We start from the raw sequence: 17,471 nt of genomic DNA, 5'->3' as shown, positions 1-17,471 counted from the left end.
TGGGAGGCAGTTTAAAGACTAAGTTAAAATGTACTAAAAAAAACAGAAAATGCACTTATGTGCCTCCATGTTGGCTGGTTAGTCTTCCAGCTTTAAAATCATGCAGGTAAATGGAAACATGAAAGAAACAGAGGAGTAGAGCTGCAGTAGATTTTCAGAGCCTAGTTTGAATACAAAATTGCTCTCATTTGCCTGTTGGACAGATATAGAACTTCTTTTTTGTCATTTGGCATTTCCCCCCTTTTGTTTTCACACTATCAAATCATCATTCCCAGTTTCACATCACTGCAGTCTCCAGAAAAACTGGAGAAAAGTTTGGATTGGATAAGGATTTCACTGTGACTTTAAAGCACTTTCTACTCTGGAGTTTGGCTCCGGCATCAGGCAGGCAAGTGGCTGAAGGACGTCGCTGTGCTCTGGTTTTCCCTGTGAGGTCTGAGAAGCATAATACGGCTGCCACCTAGTGATGGCTCGGTGCACATGCACATTTACCAAGAACTCGCTGCTCCATAACTGACCTTGTAGATCTATTTGTGTCTTTAAAATAATCACCTTAAATGTGACGAAGTTTCATCTGTGCACTTTGCCCTTTTAACTTCATCCTTTCTTTTTCTGTCTCCTTCAGGCGCTTATGGCACTGGATAAAGGAGCTCAGGCAGTTATCTTTGATGTCAGCGATGACGCCAACGCTGCTGCTGAGGTGAGATGTGCACCGCTAACTCTCTCCTTTTCTAATAAATGCCGGATGAAAACAGAAACGTCGCCTATTGTTGCTTATCTTGTATTCCCTCTTCTCTTTCTTTTACCATCTTAATGTGATGCACAAACACACCCAGTTACGAGAAACAGATTCCCTTCCACGTCCCGTTGTGCTGGTAGAAGCAGAGGATGCCGAGAAACTGATGGGTTTGGTTAACAAGAATGAGGAGGCCAAAGTTGTTATTGAGATAAAGATAAAGCCTAAGTGGGTAAGAACTTCTACCATGCAAACAACAAATAAAAAAAATCAGTTCCCTCATTGCAAAAAAGAAACCAAAATGCCTCCTCTAAGAGGCTGCTGGGAACTATTTTAATTATTTGGAAAGAAATATTTGTGTACAGAAAGGTGTGTTGACAAGAGTGTAACTTCTGTTTTCAGCAACATTATGATGTCAGCATATTGCTCACTATCCTCTTGGTCATTCTCACCATCATCCTAATCTTTGCTTTCCGCTACAAGTGCAAGTCTAACAGGACCTGGGTGAGTGAAAGCAACAGGATTTGAGATTCACAAGTCAAATAGGGAAGTTTGAACTGGTTTATATGACTCTCCACTTCTGATGTTCCCAGGACTCTGTCCATCAGCAGACCATGCAAGCCATTAGTCGACTGGAGACAAAAACTTACAGCTCACAAAGCTGTTCGGGTTCCCAGCACCGGCGTGGGGCCTGGGGCTCAGCCAGCAGCTCCAACTCCAGTCCTGTATGTGCTATTTGCCTGGAGGAATTCCAGGATGGGCAGGTAGGTGGGCTGGACCGTATCTGTATGTCTGGCTGGTCTTTTCTGGTTATAATGACACAAATCAACATGTCACTCATTTCCATCCCAGCACCTGAGGATAATTTCTTGTGCTCATGAGTTCCACAAAGACTGTGTGGACCCCTGGTTGCTGCAGCACCGCACCTGCCCACTCTGCATGCACAACATCATGGGTGAGGCCAACTTTTTTTTTTCTTTTTCAGTTATTTTTGGGTTAAAACTGCTTTTATTGTCTACATTAATAGTTTAAGATTGTTGTTTGATGGAAGTTGAAATGTTAAACATGCTAAAATAAGTTTAAAACATGCTAAGATATGTTTTAAACATGCTTAAATAGGTTTAAAACATGCTAAGATAGGTTTTAAACATGCTAAAATAAGTTTTAGACATGCTAAAATAAGTTTAAAACATGCTAAGATATGTTTTAAACATGCTAAAATAAGTTTTAAACATGCTAAGATATGTTTTAAACATGCTAAAATAAGTTTTAAACATACTAAGATATGTTTTAAACATGCTAAAATAAGTTTTAAACATACTAAGATATGTTTTAAACATGCTAAAATAAGTTTTAAACATGCTAAGATATGTTTTAAACATACTAAAATAAGTTTTAAACATGCTAAGATATGTTTTAAACATGCTAAAATAAGTTTTAAACATGCTAAAATAAGTTTAAAACATGCTAAGATATGTTTTAAACATGCTAAAATAAGTTTTAAACATGCTAAAATAAGCTTAAAACATGCTAAAATAAGTTTTAAACATGCTAAGATAAGTTTAAAACATGCTAAAATAAGTTTAAAACATGCAAAGATATGTTTTAAACATGCTAAAATGAGTTTAAAACATGCTAAGATATGTTTTAAACATGCTAAAATAAGTTTAAAACATGCTAAGATATGTTTTAAACATGCTAAGATATGTTTTAAACATGCTAAAATAAATTTTAAACATGCTAAGTTGAGTTTAAAACATGCTGCTGTGTTTCCTAGGGACTGAGCGGCAGCATCAGAGGAACAGATCCCAGCAGAGCTCGGAGCAAAACCAGAGTTTCCTGCATCCTCAAACTTACAGCAGCCCTCACAACCACCCCTTTCCACAGCATGCAATCCCCTTCTCTATGAGGCCCCACTATCCCCGTGGACCCTCTGGAGCCTATCCCAATTTGGGCCACTACAGTGTCTCTTCTCCCATGGACACTCAGACTCTACATTTCCTCAACAGTAGGCAGTCAGGTGGAGGCTGTGGGTATCACCTTTCTGCAGAAGGTCCTGAGAGGTCCCACAGGATGGGAGGTAACTGCAGAACCAGCCACCACTACACGCCGCGTCGATCCTGCCACAACTACCGCTCTTCCTGTCCAGCCCAGCGCAGCGCATCCAGCTCCAGACTCCAACGCACTGTCTCCATCACACCGCAGGCTCGTGGAGCCGCAGGCCAGGGTCGGCAGGACGAGGGAAGCTGCTCAGGCGGCAGCTACCACACGGAGCGCAGTGGATACTTGGCCGATGGGCCAGCGAGTGACTCCAGCTCGGGGCCCTGTCACGGCTCCTCCAGTGACTCGGTCCTTAACTGTACTGATGTGTCTCTGCAGGGAGTTTATGGCAGCTGGTCCACCTTTCGAAGTTCTCTGAGTAGTGACTATGATCCGTTTGTGTATTACGGGCCAGGTCCCGGCTGCGCTCCCCGCAGAGACAGCCTGGAGGCCGGTGTCCAGGCCCGGCCCAGATCTCTGGATTCTGTTGTGAACAAAGCCGGCTGTCCTGAAGAACAGCCACAGACTGTTTTTAGCCACATCCACTACCATCGCCACAGACACCACCACTATGAGGAGGGGGAGCACAGCCAGGGTCTGAACAGAGGCTCGGATGAGGTGCAGGGGGCTGGCGTTGCAGCGCCTGCATCCTCTACTGCTCCCCATGACAAAGACTCACCTGTGTGTGCCCCAAAGCACGGCCCCTGCAACTGCCCCCAGCCAGAACCCACCGATCGGCCCAGCCCTGGGACAGACTGTGACGTCAGCAACCCCACAGGACCCCCTGTCCTAGTGTCCCCCATCCCCTTACAGCTCCAGTCCCACTGCTGCCACCAAGGACACGGACATCCTCCTGCTCCTCTTGGGCGAATGGGAGGCTGCGTGCTTGATGGTCCCTCAGTTCGCTTTCACCAGAGCCTGGATCTGCAGGATGACCACAGCATCCACATCCACTATGGTCAGGGCCCGGGCTTCTGCTGCTCCCCCCCTGAGCTGCACCCTGCTTTGCTCTCCGTGCCTCTCATTCTGGACTCTGGAGGGATGGAGGACTGGCCTTGCTGTGCCGGGCCCCGGGTGGTGTGGCAGAAACGGGTGCAGCAGGCCCGCTCGGAGCCTCAGCTCATGGGGCCTGGGATTGCCATGGAAAGGCCACCCTGCAGGTTCCATCAGGGGCCTTCTGGGGACCGCAACACAGACATTTGTTTATACTGCCAGTCGGTTGGTTTTCAACACAATCAGGGTGGGTATTACTTTTCTGTTTTAATGGCATGACATAGATATCTGGTGTTAGGGAATAGTTTCATTTCAGCAATAATTTGCTCTATAATCAGCTCCAAATGATCCTGTATGTGGGGTTAGAGTTAATTAAACGTTTCGGTTTTAGTTTGTCTGCTGAAGATTTAGCTGGTAAGAGCACTGATGGAAATCTCAAAGGTTTGATCATTTGTTTCCAAGTTTATTAAATGGGAAATTTCTTCCTCAGATTGTTTCATATTCTTAAAGTTGTACCGTCGAAGATGAAAGAAGGATCTTTCCGCAAAATAAAAACATTAAACATTGCAATATCTTGCGGTAGATTTGGAACATTGGATATTTCACAAACACTTCAACATAATCACTACATTGTTTAAAAAAATAAAGTGTGTGCAATTCAAAACAGGTAAATTGTAGTTGCAGTTGTTTACAGCTGATTTAATGTTGTGAAACTTGTGCAGTATCATTTGAACACTAGATTTTGAGTGATTGGCAAAAGAAGACGTTTTCATCATTTGTGGTTTTAATTGAATCCAGATTATTATACCCTAATAAAAAAAATTATCATTAAAATGATGATATTTATTGTCATTTACATTAATCATTTAGGAAAAAATGAGAAAAACAGCACCTGCATAACAATTCAAAACATATGAGAATGATTAGAATTTTTTTTGGCAAAATGCATCTTTTGTTCTGAGAATTTTAATATTTAAATTGTCACTTATGTTTTATTAGCTAAAATAAATATTTCTCACCTCAGAGATGAACTTGATTAGAAGAGTATTTTAATAATAGAGATGTAAATGAAGAAGACAAGCAGTTATCCTTTTTGGTGTATGTGTTTTTATTTATCCTTATGCAATGTTTTCGATTTGACTTGAGCTTTTTGTGTGTCTGCAGGATCAGAAGAAGAGTCTGGGGTGTAAGAACATGTTGCGTCCTCAACTGCTACACGGGAGCCAGAAAAGAGAAGCTTCTCATTGGCTCTTAATGTCTTCCACAAAATTCCACCAGCAAAGCCGTCGTCCAGGCAACCACCCAGCTACCCCCTCAAATGAAAGTGTCTTCATTTCAGAGTCATGCTTACCACATTGAATTAATATAAATATACTTAATGATGTGTATCTGTGAAGTCGGGGTGTCGCTGGCGAGTTCATAAATGGGGAAAATATTTTCCAACACGTCAGTTGCAGGAGGAATATTTGGAAGTGCACAAGTTTCCGTGCTCCTTGATGACAACCAAGATATGATCCTTGCTTGGGGTGTTGAGCCTGCATGAAGTGAGACTCTTATCTCTGCATCAGTCGCTCTATTAGCATAACTTGATTGATTTTAGAGGTACTAAAACTTTCACTAGCTCAGTCTTCACCTTCCATCGCTGAGTCCAGTCTCAGCTGAGAGGTGCTTTTCTCTCCAGCCTACCTCAGCTCAGATTTCTTAACACACCTCGGACAGAGGGTCTTTTATGGTACTGCTGTAGTGATTTCTTTTTTTTTAAATTAATATTATTTTCCTTCTCATAACAATGTAGCTCCAACAAACTCAAACGTTACCCTCTTGGTAGTCTGGCTTGTCCAAATGGAGAGAAAGGTTTATGCTCAGCGCCTCAAATGGCATGCATCCGCTGAGGTTGCTGAGCTTCGCATGGGCTTTGGTTTCATTTTTATCAATAATGGCAGCTGTTTGTTTTCGTTTTGTTTTTTTTGTACATTTTTCACCTATAAAAGCAGACCGGTTTGACTGAATCATGTTGTCGTCATTACAAGCTATTGTCATGTTTTTGTCATTTCTCTTGCTGGTGGTTACTTCAGACGTTTGAGCTCAGACTGTAGCCTCCTTATACTCTGTTTATTTTGTCAAGACCTTTTTTTGTGCTCCACAAAAAACATACCCCCCCCCCCCCCCCCTCCTTATTGTCTTCCTAAATCTGAAGCTCTTGGAAAATGTACAAGATTGCAACCATCAAAAGAAAAGAACGACTATTAGGTAGGATACAGATGGAGCAGAGCCATACTAGAGAAGTACCAGTCACAAGCATCAGCCCAGTCTGTTGCCACAGCACCAGATGTTTTAGAAAGCTTGTTGTGCTTTGCTGATGATTTTAAATCTGAGAAATGTCTCAGGAACAATCAAACACTGGAAAAATGCAGAGACTTCATCACAGTTAAAGTAATAACACCACAACATTTGAAAAATCCTTTGTTGTGGTAGAAGCTGAGGCTACGTTGCCAGTTCCTGAAAGTAACCAGAAATAGAAGAAAGTTTTTCTTATTTTAAATCAAGAATTCATACATGTTGCCAAATACAATTTAAAAAATATGTGAACATGTCTGAACCACCCTGCCTAAAAAGCAAAACAAAAAACAAAAAAAACAAACTGTAAATGAAAGGAATACCAGTTTGTTACTTGGATTTCCCATTTATCCATGACTGGAAACTTTAAACTGTGTAGATGAAAGTCAGCCTCAATGTGTCATCAGATTTCAATTTTCCTACTTTAACCAGAACTAAATAAGCTGAGATCAAATTAATAATAATTCTGTTTTAGCGTCGATTCTCTCTCAGTGAAAACGTGAAGGGATTTTTATTTTTATTTTTGGCAGTCAAACTGCAGCAGAGAAAGGGCTTGCGAAGGTTTGCAGTATAAGAAGTAGCACTTACTAAACCATCACACGTGCCTTATTCATTCAGACTAAAGCAGGAAGCTCCCAACACACAGCTCTTATCTCTCCAGACAAAGAGGCCAAATCCTGAACACAGCTTGTTTGTGTTCATTTCTTTTAAATCTCATCGTGCCTCACCGCTGACAAGAGAGAACATGTTCGACTAAAAGTTGAAATCATTTTCTGACAATCATGCTGAATCTGTCTCTGGTAGTCTCTCTTACTAATACCTCACTTTGAATGTGTCAACAGGAGTTCCTCTTAGCGTAAGTATCAGGGTTTCCCTTTCCTGCCCGAACAGTCACAGAGGCTGAGATGAAAATGACTGAATTATTAGCAGCACTTTGGCTTTAGCAGATTTTATACAGACAGAAAAACAAAGTAAAAATTCATAGTATTAATGTAAACACACCCGAAACCATCAACACGTGAAAGTAGGATTTTTAGAAGACGCTGCAGAATCTCTGGTGTGATTTCATCCTGTTCAAGATCTTCCTCTTCGTGTTGTTTATGTGTGTTTTTGTTTTGTTTTTCTAAGAATTATGAGCTGAAACTGCCTTTTCTAACAGAGTAAAGAAAAAATAAATAAAATCCCTCCAGAACTTTAAGGGATATATCAGTATATTTTGGATACTTTGTGTATAAAGAGAGAACAACAAAAACAGAAATGAAATCGTGTTGTATTTTATATATAATAGAACATTTCAGTATAGTGACATGTCACTAATATATTTATTTACTAATATATTTATCCATTTTGTCCAGGTTTGAAAGAATGGTTTCTGTATAGACTGAATGTTTCTGTATGGAAACTGACTGGTGCCATCGCAAATGTATCAACCTGTCTTCATTCCAATTATAAGCAAATAAATTATTTTGAAATAAATCTGAGTGCAAAATATTTTTTCCTCATTATGTGTGCATGGTGGTGGTGTATATATACACTACTCACAAAAAGTTAGGGATATTCAGCTTTTGGGTGAAATTTCACAACAAGCCTAAAATGCATTCAAACCTGTACAGGTGAACTTAATGTGATCTTCTCTAAGGTTTTAAATGCACATGTCCAACTGTTAAATGTTTCAATAAATTTTGCACAAGTTGCTGTTCTCTAACAAGGAGCTTAACGGCAAAAATCACGGCAGTTGTATGATCCTTGAATTGACCAATAAATGTCCTGGTTCAATTAGAGCTGGTGTTTAAACAGTTGTCCTCATCATGCTGTTCACATTTTGACATCATGAGACCAAGACGACACCTAACAATGGAACAACAGTCCCTTGCCATTGCGATGCTTCAAACAGGACGTTCTCAGACAGAAGTGGCCACTGAGCTTGGAGTGTCACAGAGTGTCATCAGCAGGTTGCAACAGAGATATGGAGAGACTGGAAGAGTCACAGAAAGGCCTAGAAGTGGACGTCCTTTGGCCACATCCCGTGCTGATGACCGCTACATTGTGAACACTGCCCTGAGAAACCGGATGATGAATGCCACTCAACTCCAGGCACGTTTAAGAGAGGTGAGTGGCACCCAAGTGTCACGTCAGACCATTGGAAACCGTTTCCATCAGCGTGGTCTGCGTGCTAGACGACCTGCACGGGTACCTGACCACACCACCAGGCACAGGCATCATCGTCTTGCATGGGCCAGGGAGCATTTACGCTGGACGAGGAACCAGTGGGCCTCAGTGCTGTTCTCTGATGAAAGTCGATTCACACTGAGCAGAAATGATGGCCGGCAACGATGTTGGAGACGTCAGGGAGAGCGCTATGCATCAGCCACTGTTGTCACCAGGCGAGCTTTTGGTGGTGGCGGTGTTACAGTGTGGGCAGGGGTGTCCACTTGGTACAGAACTGCCCTACACTTTGGGAATGGTACAGTGACAAGCCCATACTACCTGAATAACATCATTAATACAGTGATTGTGCCCCTACATGAACAGCACAGGCCTAATTTCATCTTCATGGACGACAATGCTCCTGCTCATCGAGGCCGCATCATCAGGGAACGGCTGTTGGAGACTGGTGTACCTCAAATGGAATGGCCTGCACTCTCTCCAGACCTGAATCCCATTGAAAACCTGTGGGATCAGCTGAGCCATCGTGAAACCCTGCACCCCAGAACCTCAATGACCTGAGGGCTGCCCTTCAAGAAGAGTGGGATGCCATGCCTCAGCAGGCAATAAGTTACCTTGTGAACAGCATGAGACGTCGTTGTCAAGCTGTAATTGATGCTCAAGGGCACATGACGAGATATTGAGACGTTCAAATTTTTTGTTGTGGTGTAACTACCATTGTTGTTACCTTTTGTGTTTAATGAATTTTTTGAGATGAGGAAATCAGTAGTGCATCCTTCTACTTAAATGTCTTACTTTTATGATATTATATCACTGTATCCATAAATTTCACCTGAAAGCCAAATATCCCTAACTTTTTGTGAAAATGTAAATTTCAGGGTGCCCCACCATTGTTTAAAAGTATTTACACTCAATATGTAATTCATGAGAGATTTTCTGCCTTAAACAAAATTGAAAATTTATAGAAATTAGAAATGCTTTTAAGCAGGGTTTGTCTTGGTTGAAGCTAATTGTAATAGTTTCAATCAGTTTCTCAATAATAGTAGCCTTCAATTTGAACATGGCCTCCTTTGAATATTTAGAGTAATAACAGTATAACTCTCAAACTCAGAGCTACTGTAAATAAGACTTAAAAGACTGAACTATTCTACAGTCATTTGGCAGATGTTTTTATCCACTTGGATGTAGAGAAGTGGTCCATTAACCATCGCGTTTAACCTACCTAACACACGTCTTGTGGATGGGAAGTACCAGAGTACCCAGAACGAACCTACGCATACACAGGGAGAGCATGCAAACTCCACACAGAAAGGCCACTGATCCCCTGAGGCTCAAACCAGCCACCTTTATGTTGTGAGGCTGCAGTGCTAACCACGCCACCATGCTGCCTGAACTGTATTTTATAGCCTCTTCAAGTGGTTGGAGATTGTATTTCTTTGTTGATTATGTCCCAATTTAGGAAAAATAGATATTATTCATTAATACAACAGTTAAAAGCTGCAAATAGTTAGTCAATGTAGTGCTAAAAATATATTGTGTGATTTTTTTCTTTTATGTGAAGACATGTAAATTGTTTTAATTTTGTGTCAGATATGTTTTCCATTTTTTAAAATAAATGTATTTTGTTACTTCGTCTTAGTCTTCGTCTTCGTCTTCGTCTTCGTGCCGCTTATCCGGGGTCAGGTCGCGGGGGCAGCAGCCTAAGCAGGGAAGCCCAGACTTCCCTCTCCACAGCCACATTTGCCAACTCTGCGGGGGGGATCCCGAGGCGTTCCCAGGCCAGCCGAGAGATATAATCCCTCCAGCGTGTCCTGTGTCTTCCCCGGGGTCTCCTCCCAGAGGGACGTGCCTGGAACACCTCACCAGGGAGGCGTCCAGGGAGGCATCCTGACCAGATGCCCGAGCCACCTCAACTGGTTCCTCTTGATGCGGAGGAGCAGCGGCTCTACTCTGAGCCCCTCCTGGATGACCAAGCTCCTCACCCTATCTCTAAGGGAGAGCCCGGCCAACCTGCGGAGGAAACTCATTTCAGCCGCCTGTATATGAGATCTTGTTCTTTCTGTCACAACCAACAGCTCATGACCATAGGTGAGGGTAGGAACGTAGATCAACTGGTAAATCGAGAGCTTCGCCTTCTGGCTCAGCTCCTTCTTCACCACGACAGACCGGCGCAGAGCCCGCATTACTGCAGACGCCACACCGATCCGTCTGTCGATCTCGCGCTCCATCCTTCCCTCACTTGTGAACAAGACCCCGAGATATTTAAACTCCTCCACTTGAGGCAGGACCTCACTCCCAACCCGGAGAGGGCAATCCACCCTATTCTGGCCGAGGACCATGGTCTCAGATTTGGAGGTGCTGATTCCCATCCCGGCCGCTTCACACTCGGCAGCGAATCGCTCAAGTGAGAGCTGGAGATCATGACCAGATGAAGCCAACAGGACCACGTCATCTGCAAAAAGCAGGGACCCAATCCTGAGGCCACTGAGTCGGATCCCCTCAACACCTCGGCTCTGCCTAGAAATTCTGTCCATATAAGTTGTGAACAGAATCGGTGATAAAGGGCAGCCTTGGCGGAGTCCAACCCTCACCGGAAACGAATTCGACTTACTACCGGCAATGCGGACCAAGCTCTGACACCTGTCGTACAGGGACCGGACAGCTCGTACAAGGGGGTCCAGTACCCCATACTCCTGGAGTACCCCCCACAGGAGCCCCCGGGGGACACGGTCGAACGCCTTCTCAAGGTCCACAAAGAACATGTAGACTGGTTGGAAAAACTCCCATGCCCCCTCCAGGACCCCAAAGAGGGTATAGAGCTGGTCCACTGTTCTGCGACCAGGACGAAAACCGCACTGTTCCTCCTAAATCCGAGATTCGATTATCCGGTGGACCCTCCTCTCCAGGACCCCTGAATAGACCTTACCAGGGAGGCTGAGGAGTGTGATTCCCCTGTAATTGGAACACACCCTCCGGTCCCCCTTCTTAAAAAGGGGGACCACCACCCCAGTCTGGCAATTCAGCGGCACTGCCCCCGATGTCCACGCGATACTGCAGAGGCGTGTCAGCCAGGACAACCCCACAGCATCCAGAGCCTTAAGGAACACCGGGCGGATCTCGTCCACCCCCGGGGCCTTGCCGCCAAGGAGCTTTTTGACGACTTCAGTGACTTCAGCCCCAGAGATAGGAGAGTCCACCCCTGAGTCCCCCAGCTCTGCTTCCTCATCGGAAGACGTGTTGGTAGGATTGAGGAGGTCTTCGAAGTATCCCCTCCACCGACCCACAACGTCCCAAGTTGAGGTCAGCAGCTCCCCATCTCCACTGTACAGTGTCGATGGAGCACTGCTTCCCCCTCCTGAGCCGCCGGATAGTAGACTAGAATCGCCTCGAAGCCGTCCGGAAGTCTTTCTCCATGGCGCCGCTGAACTCCTCCCATGCCCGAGTTTTTGCCTTGGCGACAGCCGAAGCCGAAGTATTTTGTTTCTATTTAGTTTATACTAACATTAGAGCTGCAGAGTTTATACCAAGAGTAGGCAGCTCCGATCCTCAAGTGCCACAGTCCTGCAAATGTTAGGAGTTTCTCTGCTGCTACACACCTGGCACGCATCAGACATGATCAGCAGACTGGTGCAGAGCTTGACATCAAATTCTGCATAGATCTGCTAATTAAACATTGATTTGAATCAGGTGTGTTGCAGCAGGGAAACTCCTAACATTACCAGGACTATGACACATGAGGACCAGAGTTGCCTACCCATGGTTTATGCTATTAAGTACACTTTAGCTGGCAATTGTGAGTTTTAGAATCCTTTGATCGCAAACTTTGAATTATCAAATATTTCCCTGTAATAGACACAAGAAATATGGAATAATACATTAAACTGATCTTTATGATGCCATTTTTATTGCGAATTTGAATAACATGAGTAACGTAAAATCAGATAATGTCAAAAGCCACCAAGGGATTTCTTCGTGTTAAGTTGTGTATTTAAACAAAACATGCTTAAAATGGTTTATCATTTTCGGATGTGTTGCTTTGCCTTTTTAAAATAAGAGTTAAATGAGAACCTTAATATATTGACAGTAGCACACAAATAACAAAGGAACCATCTAGAACACAGCTAGAACACAGCTTAGCTCAACTTAGCTTTGCTAGTTTAGCTAAATTACTAATTTACTTCTGTGCAGCTTTACTTCACTACAACAGAGAAAAGCTAGCCACACTTCTGTCCAAGGCTAACTGTTAGCTCTGTCCAGAGCTAACTGTTTTAAACTATTAGCTGGAGAAGCTAACTGTTCAACTAACTTAAAAGAATATGTATAAAACCAAAGGATAGTAATATAGTATATGCTTTATTATAGCTTTATTCCAAACATATTCTTTTCTTGTTGTCATTGGTTTAGGGTTTAATTTGTTGTGCTTAGTGATTACACAAATAAAATATCTTTTTCTGTATGATGGTTATGTCCAAAGCTAAGCTAAGTTACCTCTAGTAGCAGCTTCAGGTTAATAATGGCGTAAATAGGTCTGGCGTAAATGTTCTCAGATCTCTTCTGAAAAAAGAAAAAAAAAGAGCCAATTATTTTTCTATTGATATCTGAACCTTTCCTCAAACTTAGGCCTACATGTCAATAGAGATGATCATTAGTTCCTTATTTAGCTAAACACAGAACAATCTACAGATAGTTTGCCCCAGCTTGTCACATGAAGATATTCAACACTTATATGTGCTTGACAGAGCTACTGCTGTAGATAGTGAGTGTTGTTGATCGCCTCTGAAGTATAGCCCACAGACACGCAGCCTTGTAAAGTCTCAGTGTCATTTGGCAGCAGTATTCAGCTGATCACTAAAATGCTTGGGTCTGTCCTTTGGGTGTCAGCACAGTAAGGTTGCCCCTGGCATCTTGGTCCTTCTCAATGGCCTCAAAGAGAGACTTGAAGTTTCCTGCCCCAAAGCCCTGGAAAGAGAACAGACACTTAGATAGCTAACTACCCAAAGATCTTCCTCCTGTGTCGTTTGTCATGGCTCTGGGTGTCTTCTCACACACAGCGCTCTGGGTGTTTAATACTTTGATGTCAGATCACAAACAGAAGATAACCACTCTTTCAAAGTTCAAACATCACCTCCGCTCTGACACTCAGCCGCTCTCAGACAAAGCTTGCAAATTAATCATGAAAATATTTTCACACATAATCAGAAAAGATCAAGCATTGGTGGTGTATCTGAGAAAGTCTTTGCTGGGGTTTAGATTCAGTTTCTCACTTTCATGCGTTTTATCCACATCTGCTGTGGAGAGTGACAAGATCTGCCTTCTCTGACAAGCAGAATGGGTGCTAGGTGTCATAAATTAAGTGCCACAGGGTGCAACTCAATCCAGAGATCCCCTTGCTGTGAAGCAGCGTGCCTTTTAATCTGTGTGTGTGATAGATTTACTGAGCTTTTACAAGTGGGCTTGTCTTATACTGTTCACACTGGGTGGGAGCTGTAAACAGGTGTTCAGGCAACTCTGTCTCTTTTTCTCTTTTTCTTTTTCTTAAGGTGATGAAGGGAGGAAAAAAAGATCACAGGACTGTAAATCCAATAAATCAAGGATAAGTAGGCAAACTGGACAACTGTCCTATAGCCCCATAAGGGATATAATTATGTGTAGCAGGGTTGTTTCAAAATTGTAATGAATGCATCAATAAGATATAAAGTACTGGTCAGCCACACTTGTTGGGGTGCTGGAGGGAATCAGCTAATCTTAGCCCATGGGCCTCAAAAGATCTTATTAGGGTCATTCTGAATGTAAAGTCACTTACAAAGTGGTTATTCCTCTGTATGACCTCCAAGAAAAGTGTTGGTCTGTCCTGCATGGGCTTGGTGAAGATTTGAAGAAGGTAACCCTTGTCATCAAAATCAACTAAGATTTTCAACTCCTAAAATAGGTACAAAAAAAATTCATTTTTTAGCACATATGAAAAAAAAAGGCATTTTGAGAATCAAGCTCGAGGACCATTTTACTCACCTGTAAACGGTCGAGATCCTCTTTCACCGTAATTTTGGCAGTTTTGAGTTTCTCCCGCAGGGTCTTGTAGTACGTGTCAGGTGCTGAGAGGAACTCCATCCCTCGTTCACGCAGGCTGACAATCTGTTTAATGATGAAAATGTAAAATAGAAAATATCAGGTTTGAAAATGTGCCTTTGAGCTGTGGAATATGCTGGAATTTTGCTGCTTATCAGTCATGAGAAACTCACGGCCTGAATAATGTTTGACGTGTTGAGGGCAATATGCTGAACACCTGGTCCTCCATTATAGTCCACATATTCCTGTGAATACAGAAACATTGGATGTTAAGTGTACAGACTTCAATGTGATACAACAGGTCCTGAATCTGTTGTTGAACAAACCCTTGTTGGAAAAATTAAACAAATTTAGTCCCACCTGGATCTGTGACTTCTTTTTCCCCACGGCAGGTTCATTGATTGGCATCTTAATTGTTTCCTCATAGTTTGTGACCACAATGGACCTCAGCGCACTGTACTGTGTGTGAATCTGCTTGTCGTCTATTGACCAGAACCGGTGGAACAACAGACACTTTTGATACCTGGAATTTGCAAAACAGGGACAGGATATGTGATAACTAGCCATTCCTTGTTATTAATACATTTTTATTAACACTGAATAACCTTATTAATAAACAAGTAATGGTTTTGAATAACTCTTTCTTCAATAGATTTAGGAATTTTAGCTCGGTGAAGCTGTAATTTTGCTATGAAGATCTTCCTTTACAGTGTTACCCAGTGATAGCAGTGCAGTATTTGTGTTTCCCATTTGCCTGGTTTGACTGCTATACCCTGAATGGGTGTACGTGCACTCCAACAGGAATCTTACCAGTCTGAAATTGGCACCATTTGATCATCTGGCTGGTTTCCCACAACGTGATCGATGAAGCTCAGACCTGCTGGTGGACTATAGCAAGAAGAGGAGAAACAAAGCACTATATGGGTAATTTTCCATAAAAACATCCATAAAGCTAGCAGATCACATCCTTCCAGTGTTTTGGAAATTTACAACAAATAATTCAGCAATGGAACCCAAAAAAGTGCAAATAGTGAACTACATTATGCCATTATTTTATTTTTTCTTAATGCATGACATTTTGTTGGGATATTTGCACAGAATATACTTGAATCACTGAGCAAAAATAACTTAATTCCCCTTTGTTCAGATAGTGTTTAACCCTATAAAGTCAAATATATCATATTTAATACATGCAATTTTCAAGACATATTGCATCATTTTATTGTAGAAACTTTGCTCGTAACCCTGTTGTACACAATATTATACTGGTATTCTGTTCCCTGGTGAATACCAATATTTTTTACCTCTCACATGGTAATAAATGGTAAAAATAAATACAAAAGAATAAATTGTTCATTTTTTTCAAACTTTGTTCAAGGGTCAATTAAAGAGTTCAGATAAAGAAAAAACTGTTTCCCCCTAGTTGTTATTAGGTGGGGCTCTAAAGGGTTAAGTAATCTATAGTTTATCCTTTTTAATATATTAAATGTATTTATACCCTTAGCTATGGCAACTTTCCCTTATGCATGTACCAAACTGCTCATGTCTTTGTATAACATATAGTATTCATATTTACATGAAGATAGATAGATAGATAGATAGATAGATAGATAGATAGATAGATAGATAGATAGATAGATAGATAGATAGATAGATAGATAGATAGATAGATAGATAGATAGATAGATAGATAGATAGATAGATAGATAGATAGATAGATAGATAGATATAGATAGATACTCACAGTTTGGCTAACAATGGATCCCTGAACAGAGGCTCTTTGTAGTTTGGCAGGAAAAGGCCTTTATATGGTCCGAGGAACTCAATGAGTGTGTGAGTTGTATCGCCGTACTGCGGGACAAAACACATGGTATTGGTACTCAATTCCAGTTTCTATGGGGTGTTTTTTGTAAATTTACACACAGCTTCTAACTGTACCACCCTTTATTTACCGTCTGAATCACAGCATATTTGACCATCCCATGGCTGTCCTGCTCCACCCAGGGCTCCTTAACAATCACAGCTCCTAGCTCCTTCGCTGTCTGCCAGTGAAGATTTGTTGGGGTCAGTTTGGGAAAACAGGAGCACACAACAGTGTTTCTGCCTATAAACGGCTCCTGGAAGCCCTCCAGTGGCTGATGAGTGAATATCTTCCCTAATATTTTCTCCATCTATGACGTGCTCTTCTATTTGCCTTAGTAAGAGGATATTGATTTCTGTAGTGAGGCATTGGTGACTCTAACTTTGCAGGCACCTGACAGTCAACAGACACAGTTTGTCTAAATCTCCGGCATGACCTTGAATAAGGTAAAGAGTTCAAATGAGTTGCACTCCAGTGAGTAAGCCATCGTGCAGGCATGTTTGGGCTTATTTCAACAGGCACAGTGAGTGTATTCACCAGACAACTTTAGTCCATGTGAGGATGTCTAATATGGCATCTGTGATATCTCTGTTATCAATCAGTGTAAAGAATACATATAAATCTATGGCATTTTTACTTTGCTTGAGTATTTAATAATAAAAATAAAAAAAAATGCTAAAAACATTATCCACTATTTAAAAGTTTCCATGATCTGTAAAGATAAAACTTAATGTAGATCACTTGTGTAAATTAATCACACTTTTAATTTACATTAGCAACCCATAAGCACGTTCTCTGCCATGTTACCTTGACTAAGAAGTCACAGTCCTCCACTTGGAAAGCGATGTCTTTGACCCCATCTCCATGCTTCATCAAGTGTTCCCCCATTTCTAAAAGAGAAAAACAAAGTGTTTTCTTTGATAATACAAGAATATTTCATGCTGTAGTCACAGGATTGGATTTTTAATAAGATGTCAAGTGTTCTTGATGAATAAAACTTGCCTTCGTTTCCAGGATTTAAAGGCGATTCGAACACAAAGACTATCTGTGGAGTAGAGGAGTTGTGTTTGTGCAGGATGTTCATACTGTGCATTCACCATCAGTAATTCACCACTTTAAGATAAAGTCCATACCTTATCCTGTCTAATGGCATGAGACACTACCTCTCGGCTGCCAGTCTCCAAACCCTTGTAGGCCAGAGGCTCAAAGCCCATCTTATCACAGTAGAACAACGCCGCCTAAAAGCCAACAGAATATATAATAAAACAAATT

The 17,471-nt window shown here is 42.0% G+C and overlaps 2 protein-coding genes across 2 annotated transcripts in view; one reads left to right on the top strand and one right to left on the bottom strand.

Moving 5' to 3' along the window:
* rnf43 (ring finger protein 43) overlaps window positions 1-5,251 on the top strand; it is a 96,338-nt gene extending 91,087 nt beyond the window's left edge. Inside the window, exons 3-9 of the mRNA XM_079248028.1 lie at window positions 626-700; window positions 837-968; window positions 1,139-1,240; window positions 1,330-1,500; window positions 1,589-1,691; window positions 2,514-4,016; window positions 4,934-5,251. Of these exons, the coding sequence (XP_079104154.1) occupies window positions 626-700; window positions 837-968; window positions 1,139-1,240; window positions 1,330-1,500; window positions 1,589-1,691; window positions 2,514-4,016; window positions 4,934-4,959 (2,112 nt within the window). The 3' untranslated portion in view covers window positions 4,960-5,251. The remainder of the gene's footprint in view (window positions 1-625; window positions 701-836; window positions 969-1,138; window positions 1,241-1,329; window positions 1,501-1,588; window positions 1,692-2,513; window positions 4,017-4,933) is intronic.
* Window positions 5,252-13,092: 7,841 nt separating this feature from the next.
* On the bottom strand, window positions 13,093-17,428 carry hpda (4-hydroxyphenylpyruvate dioxygenase a; the record flags this gene model as incomplete). Its single annotated transcript, XM_079247453.1, is given in 12 exon segments — window positions 13,093-13,134; window positions 13,136-13,231; window positions 14,076-14,192; window positions 14,282-14,404; window positions 14,512-14,583; window positions 14,699-14,861; window positions 15,149-15,226; window positions 16,083-16,189; window positions 16,291-16,380; window positions 17,007-17,089; window positions 17,202-17,244; window positions 17,333-17,428. Coding segments are annotated over 12 exon segments (1,095 nt in total). The 5' UTR covers window positions 17,414-17,428.
* Between the last annotated feature and the right edge of the window lie 43 nt (window positions 17,429-17,471).

This window comes from Telmatherina bonti, assembly GCF_933228915.1.
Source record: "Telmatherina bonti genome assembly, chromosome: 10".
Classification (NCBI taxonomy): domain Eukaryota; kingdom Metazoa; phylum Chordata; class Actinopteri; order Atheriniformes; family Telmatherinidae; genus Telmatherina; species Telmatherina bonti.
Note: the sequence above shows the minus strand (reverse complement) of the source record. Positions and strands in the feature narration are given on the sequence as shown.